The 20,710-nt window shown below is 45.6% G+C and overlaps 10 protein-coding genes across 10 annotated transcripts; 2 read left to right on the top strand and 8 right to left on the bottom strand.

The window, feature by feature from the left end:
• Positions 1-79: 79 nt before the first annotated feature.
• Positions 80-919, bottom strand: JR316_0013237 (uncharacterized protein; the record flags this gene model as incomplete). The annotated part of the gene is made up of 5 exons (XM_047898849.1): positions 80-326; positions 378-458; positions 509-606; positions 662-802; positions 860-919. 5 exons carry the CDS (start codon positions 917-919, stop codon positions 80-82), a joined length of 627 nt encoding a protein of 208 aa, XP_047742397.1.
• Positions 920-1,724: 805 nt separating this feature from the next.
• Positions 1,725-3,411, bottom strand: JR316_0013236 (Acyltransferase calJ; the record flags this gene model as incomplete). The annotated part of the gene is made up of 9 exons (XM_047898848.1): positions 1,725-1,885; positions 1,935-2,120; positions 2,174-2,257; positions 2,313-2,470; positions 2,533-2,608; positions 2,665-2,710; positions 2,772-3,059; positions 3,112-3,285; positions 3,364-3,411. The coding sequence occupies 9 exons, from the start codon at positions 3,409-3,411 to the stop codon at positions 1,725-1,727; spliced, it is 1,221 nt and encodes a 406-aa protein (XP_047742396.1).
• Positions 3,412-3,673: 262 nt separating this feature from the next.
• On the bottom strand, positions 3,674-5,791 carry JR316_0013235 (MFS transporter prlL; the record flags this gene model as incomplete). The annotated part of the gene is made up of 16 exons (XM_047898847.1): positions 3,674-3,848; positions 3,899-3,964; positions 4,025-4,111; positions 4,174-4,436; positions 4,492-4,532; positions 4,588-4,813; positions 4,863-4,881; positions 4,944-4,993; positions 5,046-5,082; positions 5,131-5,154; positions 5,211-5,282; positions 5,333-5,416; positions 5,472-5,502; positions 5,561-5,584; positions 5,635-5,692; positions 5,741-5,791. The coding sequence occupies 16 exons, from the start codon at positions 5,789-5,791 to the stop codon at positions 3,674-3,676; spliced, it is 1,308 nt and encodes a 435-aa protein (XP_047742395.1).
• A 216-nt stretch (positions 5,792-6,007) lies between these two features.
• JR316_0013234 (uncharacterized protein) lies at positions 6,008-6,376 on the bottom strand (the record flags this gene model as incomplete). The annotated part of the gene is made up of 3 exons (XM_047898846.1): positions 6,008-6,061; positions 6,109-6,114; positions 6,176-6,376. The coding sequence occupies 3 exons, from the start codon at positions 6,374-6,376 to the stop codon at positions 6,008-6,010; spliced, it is 261 nt and encodes an 86-aa protein (XP_047742394.1).
• Positions 6,377-6,748: 372 nt separating this feature from the next.
• JR316_0013233 (uncharacterized protein) lies at positions 6,749-7,970 on the bottom strand (the record flags this gene model as incomplete). The annotated part of the gene is made up of 3 exons (XM_047898845.1): positions 6,749-7,372; positions 7,424-7,710; positions 7,766-7,970. 3 exons carry the CDS (start codon positions 7,968-7,970, stop codon positions 6,749-6,751), a joined length of 1,116 nt encoding a protein of 371 aa, XP_047742393.1.
• A 2,155-nt stretch (positions 7,971-10,125) lies between these two features.
• Positions 10,126-10,530, top strand: JR316_0013232 (uncharacterized protein; the record flags this gene model as incomplete). The annotated part of the gene is made up of 2 exons (XM_047898844.1): positions 10,126-10,296; positions 10,357-10,530. 2 exons carry the CDS (start codon positions 10,126-10,128, stop codon positions 10,528-10,530), a joined length of 345 nt encoding a protein of 114 aa, XP_047742392.1.
• A 189-nt stretch (positions 10,531-10,719) lies between these two features.
• JR316_0013231 (uncharacterized protein) lies at positions 10,720-12,776 on the bottom strand (the record flags this gene model as incomplete). The annotated part of the gene is made up of 3 exons (XM_047898843.1): positions 10,720-10,914; positions 10,964-11,032; positions 11,091-12,776. The coding sequence occupies 3 exons, from the start codon at positions 12,774-12,776 to the stop codon at positions 10,720-10,722; spliced, it is 1,950 nt and encodes a 649-aa protein (XP_047742391.1).
• Positions 12,777-13,399: 623 nt separating this feature from the next.
• Positions 13,400-15,647, bottom strand: JR316_0013230 (Small glutamine-rich tetratricopeptide repeat-containing protein 2; the record flags this gene model as incomplete). The annotated part of the gene is made up of 9 exons (XM_047898842.1): positions 13,400-13,799; positions 13,869-14,044; positions 14,134-14,332; positions 14,404-14,533; positions 14,621-14,690; positions 14,738-14,824; positions 14,883-14,909; positions 14,980-15,303; positions 15,459-15,647. 9 exons carry the CDS (start codon positions 15,645-15,647, stop codon positions 13,400-13,402), a joined length of 1,602 nt encoding a protein of 533 aa, XP_047742390.1.
• Positions 15,648-16,618: 971 nt separating this feature from the next.
• JR316_0013229 (Abhydrolase domain-containing protein mpaH) lies at positions 16,619-18,491 on the bottom strand (the record flags this gene model as incomplete). The annotated part of the gene is made up of 7 exons (XM_047898841.1): positions 16,619-16,731; positions 16,784-16,811; positions 16,863-17,316; positions 17,369-17,530; positions 17,622-17,811; positions 17,867-17,996; positions 18,054-18,491. 7 exons carry the CDS (start codon positions 18,489-18,491, stop codon positions 16,619-16,621), a joined length of 1,515 nt encoding a protein of 504 aa, XP_047742389.1.
• Positions 18,492-19,198: 707 nt separating this feature from the next.
• JR316_0013228 (uncharacterized protein) lies at positions 19,199-20,680 on the top strand (the record flags this gene model as incomplete). The annotated part of the gene is made up of 1 exon (XM_047898840.1): positions 19,199-20,680. One exon carries the CDS (start codon positions 19,199-19,201, stop codon positions 20,678-20,680), a length of 1,482 nt encoding a protein of 493 aa, XP_047742388.1.
• Positions 20,681-20,710: the final 30 nt, after the last annotated feature.

The raw sequence follows: 20,710 nt of genomic DNA, 5'->3' as shown, positions 1-20,710 counted from the left end.
ACATATCCAATATTACTCACTCAAAGGCGATCCATTGATGAAGCAACAGAGAAACAAAAAGTGACAAGATAGCATGTGTTTAGAACATTGTAGCACCAATGAGAGCGCTAAGGAGAGCTCCGGCAAAGCCAGCATTGATAGCCATAGCACCGCTTGAAGGGGTAGAGGTAGCGGAAGTGGAGGCGGAAGTGGATGCTTTGGAGGTGGCGGAAGAGGTGGCGGAAGCAGTGGTCGAAGCAGGGCGGACCGAAGCGAGAGGGGCAGTGGCCTGGCCAGCGATCTGAGAAGCAACGGTGGCGTTGAAGACACCAGTCATGCCCTCGAGACTGTGGGCAATGTCAGTAGAAATTTATAAAAACAGATTCGGAACGACATACGTGAACTTGGCAGAGAAAGCAAGAGCAGGGAACTGGGGTTGCTTATCATCCTTCAAGGAAAGAGACTCGAAGCGAATGAAGCTACAACATTGGTAAGATACTTTCCGTAGAAACTCTAGAGGAACACGTACTATTCGCTTCCGTTGGGGCCAATGCTTGCATCAGGGGTAAAGGTGACAGAAGACTCCTTGGAAACATCGATGTTGGTCTCGATGGCTTGGAGGAGAGTCTTAGGGCGTTATATAAGTCGCAGTCACGAAAAAAAGCGTAGTAGAAATCAATACCTGCTGTTGCGAATTTCCGGCATAAATGGAGATTCTCGCAGGTCCGAATTCAGCAAGAGTGGGAGCTTCACCGCTCTCCTGCCATCTAATGGTGTTTTCCTTGCCGGCGGAGAAGGTGCTTGAGGCAACAGGGGCGGTAACCTACAGAAATGCAACTTTAGCAACCGTGCCACGAATCTTCGGAAGAGGGCATCGTACGAAAACGGTCGCGAAAGCGGTAGACGCGAGAGTGAGGGCGACGAAGACTTTAGAGAACATTTTAACTGTTATTATCAACGTAAAGGAAAGTGTGATTAAGGGAAAGTGGGGTTGCTGAAAAGCAAGTACAGTGTACTAGTAGGAGGATGGTGGACGTTAGAAACAAGAACCGCTGTTACCTCGCGATGCAGAGAATTTATAACCCTCATTTTGGTCCTTTTTTGCTTGTGTATTTATCAGGCACATCACTCGACTGTTGCCCCAACGCACATGCCCAGCCTCTATAACATACAGGTCCCCACTTTCCAAGAACTTGCATATTTGATTCATTACGATTTCTGAAAACGCGTAAGGCTATACTAATCGTATTCTCTCTTCTTCTAACAGTTCTAAAAACTTCATGTCCAGAGCACCTCGACGCGTGTCCAGCTTTGGGACAGTGAGCTTGGATGGTAACCGCAGATGCCAAGACGAAATTTGTCCGTTTCTCTGTGTTTTCACCTGTTTCGGTTTAAACTTTGCTCTTGGCTTATCGGTATGGCTCCTGAATAAACATAAAAGGCGTCCAGTTTCTTGGCAGAAGAGCGCATGAATTCTACGCTAAATGGTTATCTGTTGAGTAGATCACCAACACCGACATGCTCCAACATATCCTACACCTTGATGATATAAAAAGACGTTACCTAGTATGCATTATCAATATCATCAACATCACATCCAGTATCTTCAAGCCACCAGATTAAAAATAACCAATCGACCATGTCAGTACAATTGGCGTATTCTGTCAACATACTCTGAGATAAAAATACATTAAATCGACGATCACAAACTTGGTCTGACTCGGTAGTATCTCTGCCGAGTCGAGTCAGTCATCGGTTTCCTCTGCGTTGGCATACAAAGCCTTTTCCAGCTGATCCCACAACTTTACGACTTCAGGATCGCGGGTGGGGAGAACCTGACTCCCGTAGACCACTGCAATACCCGTTTCTGGATCCAAGAAATAGTACGTTCCCGCCCACCCATACCCTGTTTGCAATGAGAAAATGTTCAGTCTTTCAAGTCACTCATAACTCACAGAAACCAGAGCCTTTCCTTCTGCCACCAGGCCAATCCTCTGTGGCAAGGCAGAGACCGATGCCAAAACCTACATTTTTCCAAGTAGAGAATAATTCAACACTTTTATGCAAATACTGGGGGATTGACAGTGCAAAGAGACTGTTAACTGTCTCCACACTTAGAATAGGATTTTGTGCGCGTCCCTCTACCCAATAGCTAATGGTTAGTACATGACCAGGCTAGATAACAAGCATTTACCCTTGACGAGAAGAAGATGACGAAGCATTGCGAGATAGTCTTTCAAAGTCGTGTAGAGTCCGATACCTCCTTGAAGGAAATGCGCTGCAAAAGTTAATATAAGTCTCAACAAAAATTATCAAGTTTTCGCTATACTCACCTTTCGTGGGGTCCGGCTCTATGGTGCCCAGTTGATTTGCCCATCGCTCCAACTTTCCTTCTTTATTTCGGTAGGTAAGATGGACGCGTTTCTCTCGCATCTCCGGTGTAACGTAAAAGCCGGACTTCATTCCTAAAGGTTCGAAGATATGTTCCTTACTGTCGTGGGGTAAATTGATGTCACAATCTGAGAGACAACGCAAAAGGGCATGGACGCGCACCAATATTCGTGAAGTGATTTACCCGTAGTCCTCTCAATGACGAAGCCAAGTATGTCGCAACCCCAGCCATAGTTCCCTAAATGTTATTGAGCACTGTAGAAGAGAGTAAAAAAATTTTCAAGTAATGTTTACAGCCAGTGCCAGGTTCAAAAGCCAAAGGTACGGATGGGAATCGTTCCTAACGAAAGGAACATAAGTCACGGTGGAAAAACAGTTCGCAAAAATTGAAAAGAACAGACTCTGATGATCTTAAAAAATTGCTCGACGGAGAAATTGCCATTGTATGGAGCGGATGTATATCCCAGGGTAAGGTCATCTGCGCTAGCCTTCGCAAGTTGAGAGTAGTAGAGACCACTCGTATGATTGAGAAGATGCTTGATGAGAATTTTGTTCTCTGCAGGTCTGAATGCCGATGTTTCCGACGAAATGTCATCAACCACGACGGGGTCTTTCAGCTCTGGGATTATATCTTCGACCGGGGTTTCGTAGGCTAGCTTTCCTGATTCAATAAGTTGTAGGCCGGCAATCTAGGCGAGAAAGATTTATCAGTGTATCGTCGAGCAACGAGATTATTCGTACTGTGGTCAGAAGTTTGGTGTGGCTGCAGACCCAGAAAACGGTGTCCTCGTCAATCTCTCCGGACGAGGGTTCATTCAATACTTTATGCCCAGCAGCACCAAAGTAGATGTCCTCGTCTGGTGTTCCCACCACGATCGAAGCGCCTGGAACCTTGCCATCAGCCACTGCTTGCGCCTACACGACGTTACAGTATTCAAAGATGATATATTTAGTTTCAACTCTGAAGCCTGAATACCATAGTATCAAACATACAAGGATCGCGTCCAGAGTCTCTTTGGTCTTTGTAGTCAATGTGAACATGATTGAAGCCGAGAATAACGAGTAAGGAGGGAGGAACTGACTTCTCCCCACGACGAGAAAGCCGGTTATATACCGCAATCCCTCTGATTATAAATATAGAAGTTGATAAGATGTAAGTCACACAACACGGTGAACTTTAAGTTTCCGGATACGGTGGGTCATTACAATTGTCCTAGCATGTACAAGAGGGTGGCATATGATCAGCGAGCGCAGCCAAACACCTACGACGTTCGCGGAGAAGAATGTATACGCATTTGACATATCAAGTCATGAACACATAGCGAGGATCGTTATCCCATATTTCTTCATCGCTTAACTGAGGAACTTTGTCCTTTTCTTGCTTTGACAACGAGGACAACCGTTGAGCATTACGTTTGTTGAGAAGGCTGAGCCGTATTTTCAAAGTGGCCGTCGCAAGGAACGCCAGTAGCAAACATCTTCAACGCATTGTTAGTTATGCATGAAGAAGATCCAATAAAACTCTTACGCAGCGGAGATTGCGTGCCCTTTCCTGAAAGAGTCTTCCGGATCGAAGTATATTTGAGGCGAAGCACTGCGCACAGTGAGTCAGTTATATATGCGCAGAATAGTCAAATGTCACTCTAAAACGCACATCGAGACGCAGTTAGATATGGAGACTATGAAAGCAGTTCCTACACCTCTTTTGGAAGTAGGTGAAAATGCGTTGGCTGCCCAGCTCCTAATTAACGAAGTTAGTGAATGAAAACCGATCCATGGCAGATAAGATATAGTTAATCTTACATAACAAGCGGAAATAGACTATAATTCCCTCCGACCACAAGAAATAGGGCAAAGTAGGCAGCACCAACACTTTTCTGGACAGAAGTGGCCAAGATGATGTAGCCAATGAAAGAGACTGCACAAGACGCCATGATATGATATCCTCTCTCTCGCGTACGATCGCTATGTAGTGCTTGTAAGAAGACCATGAACCACCCTACGACATAAGGGGCAACAGTGAGGCCTTGAGCGTTGATGGATGAAAAGCCAAGGTTCTTGATCAACTAGAAACAGGTTCTGTTTACAGCTTCAGTCATAAGATGAGGTTAGAAAACTTACTGTAGGCAAGAAGTAGGATACGGTGGCAACACCAACGTTAACTATTTTTATCATTCATTGAACTTGAAGAGTCTGGACCAAGACGACGACACTCACAGCTGGCATAAATGAGCATAAAAAGCCACGCATTGATATCCGAAATTATGGCTTTAAAGCCCTTCCAACCATTCATTCCTCCATGGGACTGGGGCTTATGGTCCCTGTTCAGCCTTGCCTGCGCAATAGCTCTTTCCCTGGGACTAAGGAAACCCGCGGAAAAGGGAAAAGATGGCAAGAAGAAAAGAATCATCACAGCCATGATCAATGTGGGAATAGCTTCTACCTGACCAATTGTCAATATTGTAGTTATATAGTGGATAGACGACGCCTACGAGGAACAAGAACTGCCATCTTCGACAGTTTACACGTCAGATCCATATACTATCAGTTGTGGGTAATGGATTATAACTTACCCAGTGAGCACAGAAGTGTGGGCGCGGACTAATCCAAATGCAAGTAGGCCCTTTACCAGCAAATTAAAAATCGGAGAGAGAAGGAAAAAAACTGCAACGAACCCCAATAGCACCAGGAAGCGTTCCAGTCATACACAAGCTACGGATGTGTAAGAAAGTCCATTAAAACGTTAGTAAGTTAACGAACCTGATGCGTAGCGCCAGTTCGTTCCTTATCAAGGGTGTGTTTAATACCAGCATACCATTTGGTTAGAAAAGACAGCACACCGTTTGTACCAAAATGACAGGTAGTAAATCATTCCAGCATAGTACCCAGCTTCTCCAATACCCATCAATACCCTGTGAGAATACAGTCGGTACAAGCAAACAAAGAATCAGAAGACCCGCACCTCAAGACCAAGATGCCACCATATCCTTTCGCATAAACGACCGAAAGAGACGAGAGGCCCCAGAAGGTCAACGAAAGGAAGAAGCTACAAATCTTTCATTTAGAGGCAATTACAGTGACAAAGCGACGGCATCCCTCACAAACGATTGGCTCCAATGTGTCGTTGCAATACTATGTTGCATCAGCATCGAGGTAATAATCAACAATGAACTTGTGGATAATTCCATACCGTTAGCAGGCATTTCCAACAGACCTAGACATGTTCAATACCAAACAAAGCCGACGACCATCTTCCACACTCACAATATCCTACGTAAAAGATGCTCAGAACAAGAGTCCATTTGTTGTTATCCGTAATTCCCTGACACGATTTAAACAAACAAGAGAAACCAATAAGAGTCCAGCTTACGAAGTTGCGGTTGAAAGCGTCGATGACGTGCGCATTTCCGCTTTTTGGCATTGACGTGGGTGAGAATTGGGACAAACAACACTTTTGATTCCACTAACATATTTGTCCTATCTAGGATGATCGCAAGTTTATCGCTGTGCGCTAAATTGGAGAGGGTAAATATCTCACCGAATTGATTGACTACAGTCCAGTTGAATTTCAGCTTAGTTTTCTCATTTCCCACTTCATAATGTGTGCGGTGACGTACAAACATAACTGACAGATATATCAGATGAGCAACTTGACGACGCAGGAATCGTGCACGAATCTGATTTTACGGACCTACATATGACCAAGGGTAACACAGTGTTATCAATTTTCCTTCTTACAGCACGCTAAATTGACGTAGAATTATCAGCGATGGGCATCGTGGCGCCAATATGGAAGTGTTTTCACCTCTTCATCTTCAGAGAATTCAACTGATTCCGCATCCAGATTCACGGCTTCGGCGTATGCAGGATCAAGCGGAGAAAAGAAATGCTTGCGATGCGCCTTGGGCCCAAGTTCAGACTGGTGTAAGGTACCTTCCCTATTCGTGTGCTGCGAGCTGATCTTCTCTACTTCGTCAGGAGAGTGAGAATGCTGTGATGAAGACATTGGAAGAACGAAAGGGGGAATTCAATCTTCGGTTTCGTCACTGACAGCCTTCTTATACGTAGCGCATTGATTGTAGAGTTAAACTGAGGTTGGAGTCGGCCAAATGACCGGCGACCTATTTTTAGGTACCCTAGCATTGGGTGTAGTGTTGATGTGGGGTATAGGTAATGGAGCGTCTTGTGACCGGGAAAGAAGGACATAACAGTGAGAAGAACGCTGTCGGCGCATAGAAGCGACACATTCGGAGGCACAGACAGTGAAGACCCGATTATTTGGAAGCGACAGATGTCCTGACGATCATATGTGGGACAGGATAGACATCAACGGCAGTAGCATGAACAACGTCGATTTCCAGTGAAATGACACACGACGTCAAAGAACCAGTATTCCTTGAGAAAGTTCGTCCACAAGAGCAAGTCTGGAGCCTTTTAACAACCGAATATGTTGCATTGTTCCATTTTCCTGAGTGTACTGATAACGAAAGACGTCAATGGCACGCCGAACATAAGGGGCATCTAACGCATCCTGGAAAACTTTGATGTAATCAACTACACATTGCCCGCGGCATGGTTGGCGACTGATTGAAGTTGCTGTTATTTTTGACGAGTTAAGGACTGGGTTGGAGGTTTTAGAAATCTGTGACGTATGCTTATGTTTCTTCGAAGGCTGGAAAGAGACACCCAGACGACCCAAAGAGCCCTTTTGGCGCAACATGAGGAGATAATCCCAAAATTTGACGATGGCATCTGTAGTCCACGAGATCTGATTCTTGCTTCCGAGTTGAGCAGGAGATGGCACTGCTACATTATCCAAGACTTCCCCAGAAGTGCAGTTCTCCCAACGAAGTGATCCACGCAAAGGGATTACCCATGCAACACGGGATTCCTTTGGGTATGTTTCCGGTACGTATGGTGGGAGATAGATTGGTTTGCATTTCGTGTATGCAGTATTTACTGTTCGTATCTTCGAGTCCGAAGGCGTTGGATACAGGTGAGGCTGGTGACAATGTCAAGTCAAAAACAAACAACAAGACTTAACGAAACCCACCTGTGGAATGACACGAAATAGTGACCCGGACTTGAATTGTTTATCTTTACCATCCAGTTCTGCCGAAAACGTGTCGGTGGCCCTTTGATTGATCTTCTTTTCTAAGGTGGAAGTTGACGTCGGTGAGTTTCCGGCTTGTCCAAAATCTGAACTTCGGAATTCGTCCAGTGCTTCGAGAGTGAAGATCTCTTCATCTGTAACCTCAGATCCCCATTCCTTCAATTCTTTCAGCGATCGATTCTGAACTGACGACATTGGCGGTGCCATGTTGAACACGTAGCTATTGCCTTGAATGTCCGCTTGTGAGATAGAGGCAGGACAACGAGCAATAGAGCGACTGACTTGTCTTCACTTCGTATTGCTGGGCATGGAGGTTAACAGATTTCCATATAGATTTATCATAAAGCGCGAGTATACTATCGTAACCTTGCTTCAAGACCGATTGTTGGGACTGGCGGGGGCACACCGAGTCCACGTATTCGTGTACCGTAAAATTGATTGGAGGACATGATTTGGGTTGAGCAACTTGTGTGCTAGACGCAGACATAGGCAAGAGAAGATATGGATTTCGAGGCGATTATCCTCAAAGCTCAAAGCCTTGACCCGACGACTAAGAAAAGATCGTTCGGGATAACGCGTCGAGCAGTCGAGACAAAGAGAAAAGCGCGTGTTGTTTGAGCCTGCTTGGTCTCGCTTACCCCGGGAATTGCCGGTGCGTGACTCTTTGATCGAATTGGCACGGCGGGACCACCCGCGATTTTCTCAACGACGGTAGGTCTAGTTCTTTGATATACGAAACACATACTCATAAAACATCCTCATGTGGATTCTGGTATGTAGGTGATAGCAATCTGCGGATGCTCTGGGCTCCCAGAAATTATCCATGTGTGCCACAGTAGGTCACAGTCATTATGATTTGCAATATCAAATTGGAAGATCGCGTTCTAATATCTGTTCACTGTGCTTGTTCTCGGGTCTTAGACGCCGTAGCTTTCTAGGCACTTGACCAACTTCAGGCTTCATATGTCATTCTTGTTTATGTCGCCTTGCTCCACCCAGGTCCTGTGCGCATTCACATCAGCTCAACATCAGCTCTCAGTCAGGATGACTCGGGCATCAAGTTATTCGGGAGGTGGCACGTGCAGGGATGGATTAATTGATGTTGAGGGCTTTGTTTTCCGTCATTATTTATGAGAAGGACTACTCACCAGTGAGCAAAACATCATATCTCTCGGTCCCCATGTGGAAGTGACAAAGATGACCGATAGGCACAAGAAAGTGAGGGGCGCCTGGAGGCCCATCATATTGCAGCGAAACAAAAAACCGGTTCAGATCGTGCATCAGAGAGAACTCCAACTCTTAAAGTTGTTATTGTTATAGCTGAGCGGGGAAGATTCGACCTCCAACCCTGTCAACTTCCGACTCCATGTTTACGGCACCTGCCCCTGCTTGTGATCAGATATGAAGAGGTTTTGGTCTTGGCAGTCATTTGAAAGATGCTGTACCGGCAAAGAACAGCAATATTGTCATCAAGTATGATGGTACACTGATTTCTCTGGATCTCGTGTTGATCTCATTCAGGTGTTGTAACCCTGTGGTAAGTCTCATCTAAAATGCTTTTAACAGTTTAACGAAGCCAATCTATTGTGGCAAGATCTACTGTATGAAGACAGACAACACCTTAAAAAACCCTGATGTCTAGGAGTCTTCTTCACTCTTTCCCACTAACTTACTGCGAATTTTGCATTACGGACAGTTGAAGTTGAAACGGAACCGACTGCATCGGTAGCATAGCTAACATTGCTTTCACGCGACAAATTCTACGGAAGTTACCTTCCTTTCTCCAGTGCTCGCTAAAGTCTGGCCGAAGCAATATATGTACGTCAATCATCAATATGCACGAATGTTAATATGTTATATTGCCTGGTAGATTATCGACACAACAAGTACCAACTGCATCACCTACTATAACAAAATCGACCATATGCGGCCTCTATGAGATACGAGAAGAGCAGTTGGTTTCACAGCATACTAGATATCAAACCAATTCTTGCTGCTCGCCCTCATATTCTAGGGTATGGCTTTCTGTTATTCTGTACCTTTTACTATTGGAATACGACAGTTAGGCGCTTACCGTGTAGGCACAAATCACGAGAACGTACTTTCCGCGCAAATCGAAGATACTGGGAAAGCGATACCATTTGATCATATCGAATGATGGAGCACCGTGATATATATTAGGAAACGCACGGCCTCTATGTACGTATACATAAGCTTTAGACGTCATACGAAATGGATGGCTTGTGGAACCATAGAACTTGATAAACATGTCTGCCAGTGTTAATGCGCTGAGCTCGGGAAGATTAAGTGATCAAATCTGCGTCGAAGGACTTTTTTCTTCTATAACCCCTTGAAAACCCAATAAATTGACGCCTTTAAAGCATATAAATTCTGTTACCAGATGTTAAAGTGTAATTTGACTGCCGTAAAAGGAAGGTGGTCAATCTTCATCTGCGATCAACTTGTATATTTGCTTTATGACATGCGTATGCAGCCGGGTTTCAAGGATCTAACATCGAGCGAGCTTCGGAGGAAATTTGTAAAGCCCAAGCAAATGTCCAGAAGAAGGTAAGTGCCACTTGAAATGGTATAAATAGACTATTAACTTCGTATTACTTTCAATATTCATCCTCACACCAGAGATGTTTTTCAACAAGTCCTTCTCCGCTCTCGCCGTTGCCCTTCTCTTCTCTGTTTCTGCTCAGGCGGCCACCATCGTCGCCTACAGCGGAAACACTTGCAATGGCAACGTTGGCAACACCGTGCCTTGCGATGGAAGCTGCCGTTCATTCTCTGGAAGGCATTCTCTGAAGGTCAATAGCTCATTCTCATTTAAATCGTCGCATATGCTGACCCGAAACCCTCTCTATTAGATCAGCGGTGGTGGACCTGGAAACTGTGTCACCGTTTACAACAAAGCTGGATGCCAACACGAGAGGTTCGACCAATGGACTTCCTTCAGGCTCGATTCTGGTGTTTGCCGCAATATCAATACCGGATACGGAGTGGAATCCTTCAGATGCTCAACCGATGTCTGCCTTTCTTAGTACGACTTTCTTGTTTACGATATACAACAACATGAGCTAACCGAAGATTATCAGATGAAATACTTATGACGAGTACTGTTACTGAGTCTTTGTCGTTTTCCAACCATGCCAAGGTTCTGGATATGATGGAAGTCTCTTCAGCGTTATCAATAATCTATAATGTAAAACGAAATACATACACGAACTTTATTATTCTGGGAATCTCATCCTCCGTGGGGCTTCTAAAGGGGGTTCGTACACTAAGTCGGTGGTCTCTCCCGTGACCCGGACAGGCAGGTCATACTCGGGATCATATGATAACTCAGAGAGATTCGACGCAACGTCGTCCTCGTCACTGTCTTCAGTCGACAGTGTTTCATAAGAACCTGCATCTTCATCTGTCTCCTAATGACATATCAATATTAATTCGAAGCGCATGTAGTGAAAAACTTACGACTGCAGAACCCTCCGACGCCGCAGAATCTGTTTCATAATCTACATCATGTTCTGTACGGACTCGCTCCTGTCGTATAAATTATATGAATGACAAACTGAAAAGACAGGAGAACCTATATGCCGACCTTGCTATTATACCAACTCGGTACGTCTATGGCATATCGTTCCATGGAAATCAGAAGAAGGTCGAGGTCGTAGTACACATCGCGGAAGTCGAGCGTTACTCCAGCCGCCGCGATCTGAAGCAGTTGTATTGTAATGCTTTTGTCGATATCGTTACTCACGGTTTCCTTTATTCTAGATTTTGCAGGGATCTGTCTAGCCCAATGGTTTCCTAAAGACCACTTATGGATGATATGTAGTGATTTAAGCGGGCGCCTACGCGGGTGAATCATATCAGACGTTGTGCCAAATATCACTGGTATATGGGTCCAAGGAAAGCCGGTATCGGCATAGAATTCAATAGTAAGGTCTTGTAGATCTGGAAGAAAGGGCTCTTGGTCATCTTGTGGAACAGTCGTTGCGCCCAAGTAAATGAACAAGACTTCTGGTTCGTAATCTGTAAAATCGCTTCCCAAGAGTTCCAATTTACGGATTGAGGGCATAGCTTTCAGCGCAGCTATGATATCTTCCCCGTCGCTTTGAATGTTTTTTAAGGTCAAAGATGTGAGATTGCACGTGGATGTTTTCAAAAGTAAGTGAATTTGTGCATGAGGTAGAATGGTACGCCTGGTATCCAGTTCCAAATGAGATAAAACTGGAAGTGCCAATGACGAAAATATTTTTTCCATCTCATGGGTGCTGCACTTCAATTTGAATGATTTTATCGTTTGGTGTGCTTTTACAACGGATGTGTGAGCACGAGAAGGTTCGATCAGATTCCACGAGCATTCGACCAGTTGTGGGGCGGCATCCAATATCTCCAAAAACTCCTGTATAGATGTAAAAGCCCCTTCGAAGTGAGTGATAGCTTCCGAATTAACCGAAAGGGCTTTTAAAGGACATCTATGAAGAGAAACGCGAATATTTTGAAGATCCGTGTTGTCGAAGTGAATGAGGTCAGCATACCGACTGGCATCACTAATCTGGTGCTGACTCCAGTGAACGTCGGATATGATTCTCAGATTCTGAAGGATGGGGGCATTTCCGCGCAGGTGAGGTAACACTGTCCCCGAACAATCGATTTCCAACTCGCGACATTGGTAAAGGTGTTTATTAATGAGAGTCGCAAGGGGTTTGAGGTCATGAGAGGTGGCATGAGCATGGTAAGACAGGAAGCGAGTTTGGTCAGAAACTTGTCGCTTTGAGTACACGTAGATTGTCAGAGGCAGTCCTCCCGTCCTGTCGAACCAACCTTTAACGACATCGAAATAGGAGGTGTTATTTTCGATAATTGGGCCTATGTTGATTGGAATTTGACTCCATAAATAGGGAGAGCTCCAGGCGACATTTCTCCAGGTTTTGCACACAGCGCCAAAAGTGAATGGGGTTGTGACTGGTCTTGTCACTTGCAAACCCGGACGACTACCTTTGCGCGGGTTTGGGAGTGCTAACTGGAATATCATGGCTGAAACCTCAGGAGGAAGTTGGTGTATTATCGGCTCGTGCACCATGTTTTTACTCTCACGCAATGCTCGATGTCGATTTAGCAATTCGTGAAGGTCCTTCTGTGCCTTGCCAATAAGTGCCTCTAAAAGGGCCATTTCCCGGCATGGAGAGCACGGTTGTCCGTCAAGCAGCGAGCAAGATCCGGGGTCATTATCAGAACATTCCTTCGGTACCGCACAGCTGGAGCATCCTGTATAGAGCATTTAGGCAGGCTGGACGGAGAAGGTCTATGCAGTGTTTATATTGACAGCACAATGCCGATGGTTCATCAGTTTATATCATCTCATTAAGACTGCAGATTGAACGTGCCTGAGAACACACTGAATACTTCTAACGTAGGATGTACGCTTTCGCCGATCGAAGAAGAAACAATGTTTAAATGTAGATTGAAATTGATTGAAGAGGTGCAATGCTGACTCGATTTATTAAGGTTCATAAATTATAACTGAGCTTAAATCTAATCGATGATCACTGGACACGCCGCACTTGGGGTGAAGTGACCTTCAACGTAACGCAGTGTGTACCCACTCTTTTCTTTTCTTTTCTAGTACATTGTCTGGGTTAAGTTCCAACTTCTTGATGTTTACCAGATATCTTTGCTACTGATACTTAACACCCATCCGCACCAAGAAGTAAAATAGGATTTGTAGTCGAGAATATCATTCAACGAGGAGTTACAAAAATCAACAGTGACTTCGGTTCGTCTCAGGCTTATCATCATATATAAACATATTTCTCTGCTTTCCATTTAAACTGCTTCTCCTGCAAAACGTCAGGGGGGTCAGAAAATCAGACAAACAATGGCATTGTGCCATGAAGAGTGACTTTAAACCGCACTCACCATATCCTTTGGCCTGACAAAGCTTTTCTTAGTAATCTTTCCACTCTCTAGTGCCTCCCCGCAGCGCGTCATAAAATCAAGAGCATAAACAACTTGTGAATCTCGACTGCTCGCCAGCGCCGAGTGTTCCCATATCCTGACGACGTGCGGCAGTCGCTCGTAAATCGTCATTAAGGTAGGAAGAACCTCTTCGAGCGTCTTTCCTTCGGGCGAGAACCAGTACGCCTCCACCGCGACTTTATAGTAGATAAGCATTTGCTCCTCGTCAGGTGGGTAGATTTGGGCAGCTTGCATGTAGTAATCTGCTGATTGAGAATACGCAGCTTGAGCGTCGTCGGCTGTAGTCGCTTTATGCCCAAGCTGCATGTAGTGCCAGGCAAGGGTTCTATAAAAATACGACGAGAGTGAGATTTTCAAATTTCTAGCCAAATTGCAAACCGAATAAATGACGTACGAGAGAGCTGCAGCTTTGGGGTAAATGTAATATCCGAATGTGAAGGTTAGATCGAGAGGTTCGCCCGGATACTCCGGCAGGGGTGGATTAGCCTCAACGTCGGTGATAATGTCGCGCGCCAAATCCGCCATATCTTCAACCGTAAAGTCGACACCTTCCACATTGTTGACAATGCACTAGCAAATGCACAATCACCCAAAAGCGGATCAGCATTTCTTCTAAGTTGGGGGAAAATTTTTGAAAACAAGGTAATTTAGGAGCTTACATTGTGCATAGAAGACAGCTTCATACGCTTCACCGCCCGAATGAAAGTTTTACGGAACATGACGCCTCTCTCGGTGAAAGGTACATTTTGCCATGTACGTTCACCCCATTCAAGAACTTCCAGTGCACGAGAGTGATATTCCATTGCAGCGGCGTACTTTCCAATGGATCCGCCCACAAACCCGGCAATAATCCAAGCCCTGTAGCAGCAAAGATTAGCGCCAATCACAGTAAAAAAAGTCGACATGAGTTACTCGGAGACGAGACATACCGAACAGTGACGGATAATGCAGGACGAAGTTTGCTCCATCCTTCTCGTTTGAGTCGTTTCGGAGCTTCAGCCTTGACTACTTTAGCGCCCCCGTCTTGCCAGGCGTTGAATGCAGACGCTTCGAAAATCACTGAAAAAATAACAATAAAACCATCAGCCAACCTGTAATTTATTCAGAATAGAAACTAATGCTTGCCTTGCTGGTTATACTTGTCACTCCAGTCTGTACAGTCAAGATGGAATACTCGAGGGTCAGACATAATCCCGTTGCAAATGCCTTCCAGAGTCTGATTTAAGTCAGTGACATATCGCAGTGTCCAAACGTGAAGCTTACTCCTGATTTTCCGTAAAGCCTGGGCCTCCCGTTTACCTCGCCTATTTTTTTAATTTTCTTCATATCTTCAACTGCAGTTTTGAATTCCTGACAAAAAGAACATAATTCAGAGGTTGATCATGGACGTTACAGCGGTCAAACATACTCGATAAGCTTGAAGAATCACAATAGCCTGAATGTCGCAAGCATCCAAAACACGATAAAAATTTCATCAAAAAGAAACGGATAAAAAATCGACATACACAAGATATCTTCATCTGCGAAACAATCTCACTCTCCATAGCCGCAGCACGATGCCACGGCAGCTCCTTAGCCGCATCCTCTGAATACACACGCGTATGCTCCTCTTTCACGAACGGTTTCTCGCCAGCTTTCTTCGCTTGCGCCAAGCCCGCCTTGAACTGCGCACGAAGCTTCTTGTCCGTCTCACTTGATTGCTCTACCGGGGGAAGACACTTGAGCGCTGTCTCCCATGCGTTGATACTTTTTGGATAGGATGACATGTGGAAGGCGGCAGTTGCGAGTCGCGACCATGCTTTGGCGTAGTTTGGGTCCAACTCTGTAGCCTAAACGAATATGAATGCAAGGTATTAGTAATGGAACCAAAAATCCAGCGAGAAGGTAGTTTAATACGCGCCTTTGACGCGTCTGACGACGCATCCAAATAACTACCAAAAAAGCATTCAACGATCATATCAAAACCAAAAAAAAGCATGCAAACCCACTCTTTCATAGCCAAATTGCAGGCAGCGCGATTCGCATAATAAATAGCATTGCCCGGATCAGCTTTGATCGCTTCAGTATACTTGCGATGCGCAGGCTTGTACTGGCCCTGTTGGAACAGCTCGTTTCCCTGCGTTTTGAGATGCTCTGCGTGTTGGTTGCAGTGTAATGATGTTTTCGGTGGCATTGTGTGCACTTTTGGCTTTTGGGCCCTGTGATTTGATTTGAAAGTGGAGTATCGTTAGAGCAGTCGAAAAAAGGTGACAGATAGAGAAAAAGCCAATCAAGTCATGATCGTACTCACAGATGGTTTGATTACGAGAAATGAAGGGAAAGGGACGAGATATAGTAGAGCAGTAAAGCTTCAAGCTTCAAGTCGAAAAGCGCCAAGATAGGGTTTGATTTCGAGTTGTAACCTTTCGTAAATTCACGCGTCGAGCGCGCGGGGATGAAAAACCTGAAAAAGAACGAACAAAAACACAGCGCTTTTTATACAGGTGTGCACGAGGCTGTTTCTATTATGTAAAATCAGTGCCCCAAGGTCCCCAAGCTCACTGGGGTCCCAAAAACAGGGTCAAAGTGCAAGGGGTCAGAGTCAGATTCAACTATGTTCAGTTCGATTGAGCTGAGAGGAAACACTCCTCACAATTCAATTCAGCACTACAGCCCCGGATGAGACTATATACGCGTTGCCAAGTGATGAGAGCAGGAAGATGACTGTGGCAAGGTAAGAATTAACTGGCAAGATTTATGCCTTCGAAATTTTCGATTTATACGCGTCCACGTGGGGAATGAAATAGGGGCTAGGGGCTATCCCGAAGAGCAACATTGGGGAATAGACTTCTGAATCTTGCAAGATTTTTCAGTCCATCTCACATATTATACCACGCTATTGCCTTAACTAGATAAGCGCCACGCGCGCTACACCCCCCACCACAGCCATTTGTAGTACAGGCTTCTAAAATAGATTGTCTGAACAATTACTTTTACATTCTACAATCGACTGCAGTTAAACACGCTACAATTTCATCCTGGTCAGCCGTACGCTATATCCGACCAGAAAGAAACTCACCATGAGCTCCATCATCACCACAACGCGTAAGCCCCAGCGATTACAACTTACATACACCAGACTACCATAACAGCTTCTCCGCACACCTAAAGACTCGCCTTGACATTGAACTGACGTGTCCGTGGCGTATCCGAAGGAGAGATAGACGAAGGATATTCAGAAGAGCTGAGTTCAAGGATGTACTCTCCCAAATCATCCGCTAGAGTAACCACTTAACACCTAACAATGGGAAAGGTCATAGAGGGACATACCAAGTTCCTTTGGCGCTTCCTGCGGGATCTACAAGATATCAACAAATCAATTACAACCCGCCCCAAAATGCAAACTCACCAAATGCCCCCCACCCAAAATCCTCACATTCGTATCCCGTACACCCCGCCCTCTGCCCGTCCAGTGCGAGCGCATCGACCGCAGCCACACACGCTGCTGCGTACCCCCAACCTCATCGCGCAGCTCCCGCGCCCCGGGTTTACCAGGCACGCACCACCGAATCGGGATGTCGTCTATCGTTTTCTTTTTCTTCTGGCTACTGTCTGGTGCCTCTTTCTCTGACGACGACAGCCCCTCGAACCCACCACTCCCAAGCAAATGAAACACCTCTTTCTCCGTATGCACCTCCACGAACACGACCGCCTCTTGCACACCCGGCATCTTGAGCCTGAGTGTACGTTTTCCAGACTCCTGCTCAACAAAATGTGTCCCGCACTCGATGTATATCTTGAGTACTTCGGGATCCCATGCCTTGAAGAATGGGTTCTGCGAAAAGGACGCGAGGGCTTCTTCCCTGTGGACAGTTGTGTATGGAAGGGTAGGTATGATTGAAGAATGCGACTTACCGACTTTCCCAACCGTCTCTTCGACTCAAAGCACCGAGCGCCAGGTCTCCTGAAGGAGTCGTGCCCGCAGGAAGAGGGGGAGGAGGTGTCGGGCTGAGAATTACTGGGTCGATGAGATACAGTGCCTTGAAGAGACTTGGATAAAGTATGGCCGCCAATGCACTGTGGAGTTCAGTACAGTAAGGCCACACGAATCGAACGCACGAGAAAGTTAGTTGGATGAACACGAGAAAAAAGGGCAGTTAGCACTGACGAGGTGCACCCGCCATATGAGTGGCCAATTGCGATAAGATTACGCGACGCGAACCCGGACCGTGCGCGTGTCGCAGTGCACTCAGTCGAGACGCGTGGGAGATGTGTGGGCAGGGTCGACGCGGTAGAAGAAGAAGGCATGAAATACAGCAGAAAGTTGGAAATGTCACGTCCGTTGTCTTGCCAGTCGACTTGTAGATAACATATGGTTAGAGAAAGGACGTATGGTGGGGTAGGAATACGTACATAAACCAGAAGCAGAGGGAGCGTTAATGAGTGCTGCGTCGCCGTGCTGGATAGACTCCCATACCCATACCTCGTCAATCACAGCCGCAGCTGGAGAAGAAAGGAGATGAGCCAACGTGGGCTCGAATATCTGACAGACCTCGTATTAACGAACGGGTTTCACAGCATCTCCAACGTTAAAGCACACCTCTTTCGGGAACCCATTGGCATGAGCGAAGAAAAGTGTAACCCCTGCATTTGCCTGCTTTTCATTCAACCCATTTTTAACGTATCGATTGACACAGTTCCACAGGACTCTGGGATAGCCGTCCGTTTCTTTGAAAGTTCTAAGCCGATCCAACTCTTTCCTGGTCTCCTTCAGAAACTGTTTCCTCTCATCCTTCGACAGGCTGGGTGATGGAGGCGTTGGAACTGGTGCAGGGCGCGTACTGCGCAGATAGCATGCCGGAAAAAGATGGGTAGTTAACGTGTAGGGAGCGGAGAAATTTGGTTGGCGAGGTGGTGAAGGCAAAGAAGGCAGTGGATGCGGTAGAGGCTCTGTAGGGGGATAGACCGGGAGTGGAACGCGCACAGGATATGGGTCCCATTGGAACGGTGGGGGTTCTGGGTACGAGTTGGGCTTCATTCTACGAAGATGATAGAAAAAGAGGAGAACTCTGGGGACAACAGTGAGGCATTTAAGCAATATCGACGATAGATGACACCCGGAACCCGGTGTTAATTCACGTGGGAGGAAGAGAAAAGGCACAACCTCCCAAAGTCATTGGTTTCAGTCAATCCCACGACCTGTATACCTGTAAAATAATGCAATCTATGAGCCCAATTTACAATCAGTAACAAAAATATTTGGCAAACAAGAAGTGAAAACATACCGCCAGAAATGTGCTAGAAAAGAAAAGAAAGTAGTGGTTACACTGCGTTACGTTAAAGGTCACTCAAGTGCGGCATGTCCAGTGATCATCGATTAGATTTAAGCTCAGTTATAATTTATGAACCTTAATAAATCCGAGTCAGCATTGCACCTCTTCAATCAATTTCAATCTACATTTAAACATTGTTTCTTCTTCGATCGGCGAAAGCGTACATCCTACGTTAGAAGTATTCAGTGTGTTCTCAGGCACGTTCAATCTGCAGTCTTAATGAGATGATATAAACTGATGAACCATCGGCATTGTGCTGTCAATATATACACTGCATTGACCATTCTCCGTCCAGCCTGCCTAAATGCTCTATACAGGATGCTCCAGCTGTGCGGTACCGAAGGAATGTTCTGATAATGACCCCGGATCTTGCTTGCTGCTTGACGGACAACCGTGCACTCCATGCCGGGAAATGGCCCTTTTAGAGGCACTTATTGGCAAGGCACAGAAGGACCTTCACGAATTGCTAAATCGACATCGAGCATTGCGTGAGAGTAAAAACATGGTGCACGAGCCCATAGTACGCCGATTTCCTCCTGAGGTTTCAGCCATGATATTCCAGTTAGCTCTGCCGAATGCGCGCATAGGTAGTCGTCTGGGTTTGCAAGAATCAAAACCAGTCACAACCCCATTCACCTTTGGCGCTGTGTGCAGAACTTGGAGAAATGTCGCCTGGAGTTCTCCCTATTTATGGAGTCAAATTTCAATCAACATAGGCCCGATTCTGCGAAATAATATATCCTATTTTGATGTCGTCAAAGGCTGGTTCGACAGGACAGGCGAACTGCCACTGACAATCTTCCTATATTCGAAGCGCGAAGTCTTTGACCGAACTCTCTCTCTAACTGACCGTACTCACTCCACCTCTGATGAACTCAAATCTCTTGCGACTCTCATTAATGGACATCTTTTCCAATGTCGCGAGTTGGAAATCAATTGTTCACGCACGGTATTACCTTACTTGCGCGGAAATACCCCGATCCTTCAGAGACTGAGAGTGACATCTGACTTTCCTTGGTCTTCGTACCATAATTGTGAGTATAGTGGCGTATTCCACTTGGACAACACGCAACTTCACAATATTCGCGTTTACCTGAATAGATGTGCTCTTGAAGCCATATCGATTGACTGGAAAAATGTTACTCACTTCGAAGGGGCTGTTATATCGATGCAACAAATTTTCGACATATTGGCTGCATGCCCACTGCTGATCGAATGCTCACTAAACCTGATCAACTCTTTCGGTGAACTCATCCCCTCCAATTTAAAAGCAAATCAAACGATGAAATCCTTCAAATTGGAAAGTGAAACTGGCTACATGTCAAACATACTCGTGTCAATGGAATTCCCAGTCTTATCTCATTTGGAACTGAATACGAGGGGTACCATTCTACCTCATGCACAAATTCACTCATTTTTGAAAAAATCCACGTGCAATCTCACATCTTTGACCTTAAAAAACATTCAAAGCGACGGGGAAGATATCATAGTTGCGCTGAAAGCTATGCCCTCAATCCGTAAATTGGAACTCTTGGGAAGCGATTTTACAGAATATGAACCAGAAATCTTGTTCACTTATTTCGGCAACACGACCGTTCCCCAGGATGACCAAGAGCCCTTCCTTCCAGATCTACTAGACCTTACTATTGAATTCTCCGCCGATATCGGCTTTCTTTGGACCCATATACCAGTGATATTCGGCTCGACATCTGATATGATTCACCCGCGTAGGCGCCCGCTTAAATCACTACACGTCATCCATAAGTGGTCTTTAGGAAACCATTGGGCTAGACAGATCCCAGCAACAACCAGAGTATCGGAAAAATTGAGTAACGATATCGACAAGAGCGTTACAATACAACTTCTTCAGATCGCGGCGGCTGGAGTAACTTGAACGCTCGACATCCGCGATGTGTACTACGAC

This window comes from Psilocybe cubensis, chromosome 13, assembly GCF_017499595.1.
Source record: "Psilocybe cubensis strain MGC-MH-2018 chromosome 13, whole genome shotgun sequence".
NCBI lineage: Eukaryota > Fungi > Basidiomycota > Agaricomycetes > Agaricales > Agrocybaceae > Psilocybe > Psilocybe cubensis.
The sequence above is the reverse complement of the archived record's forward strand: the minus strand, read 5'-3'. Positions and strand labels throughout refer to the sequence as shown.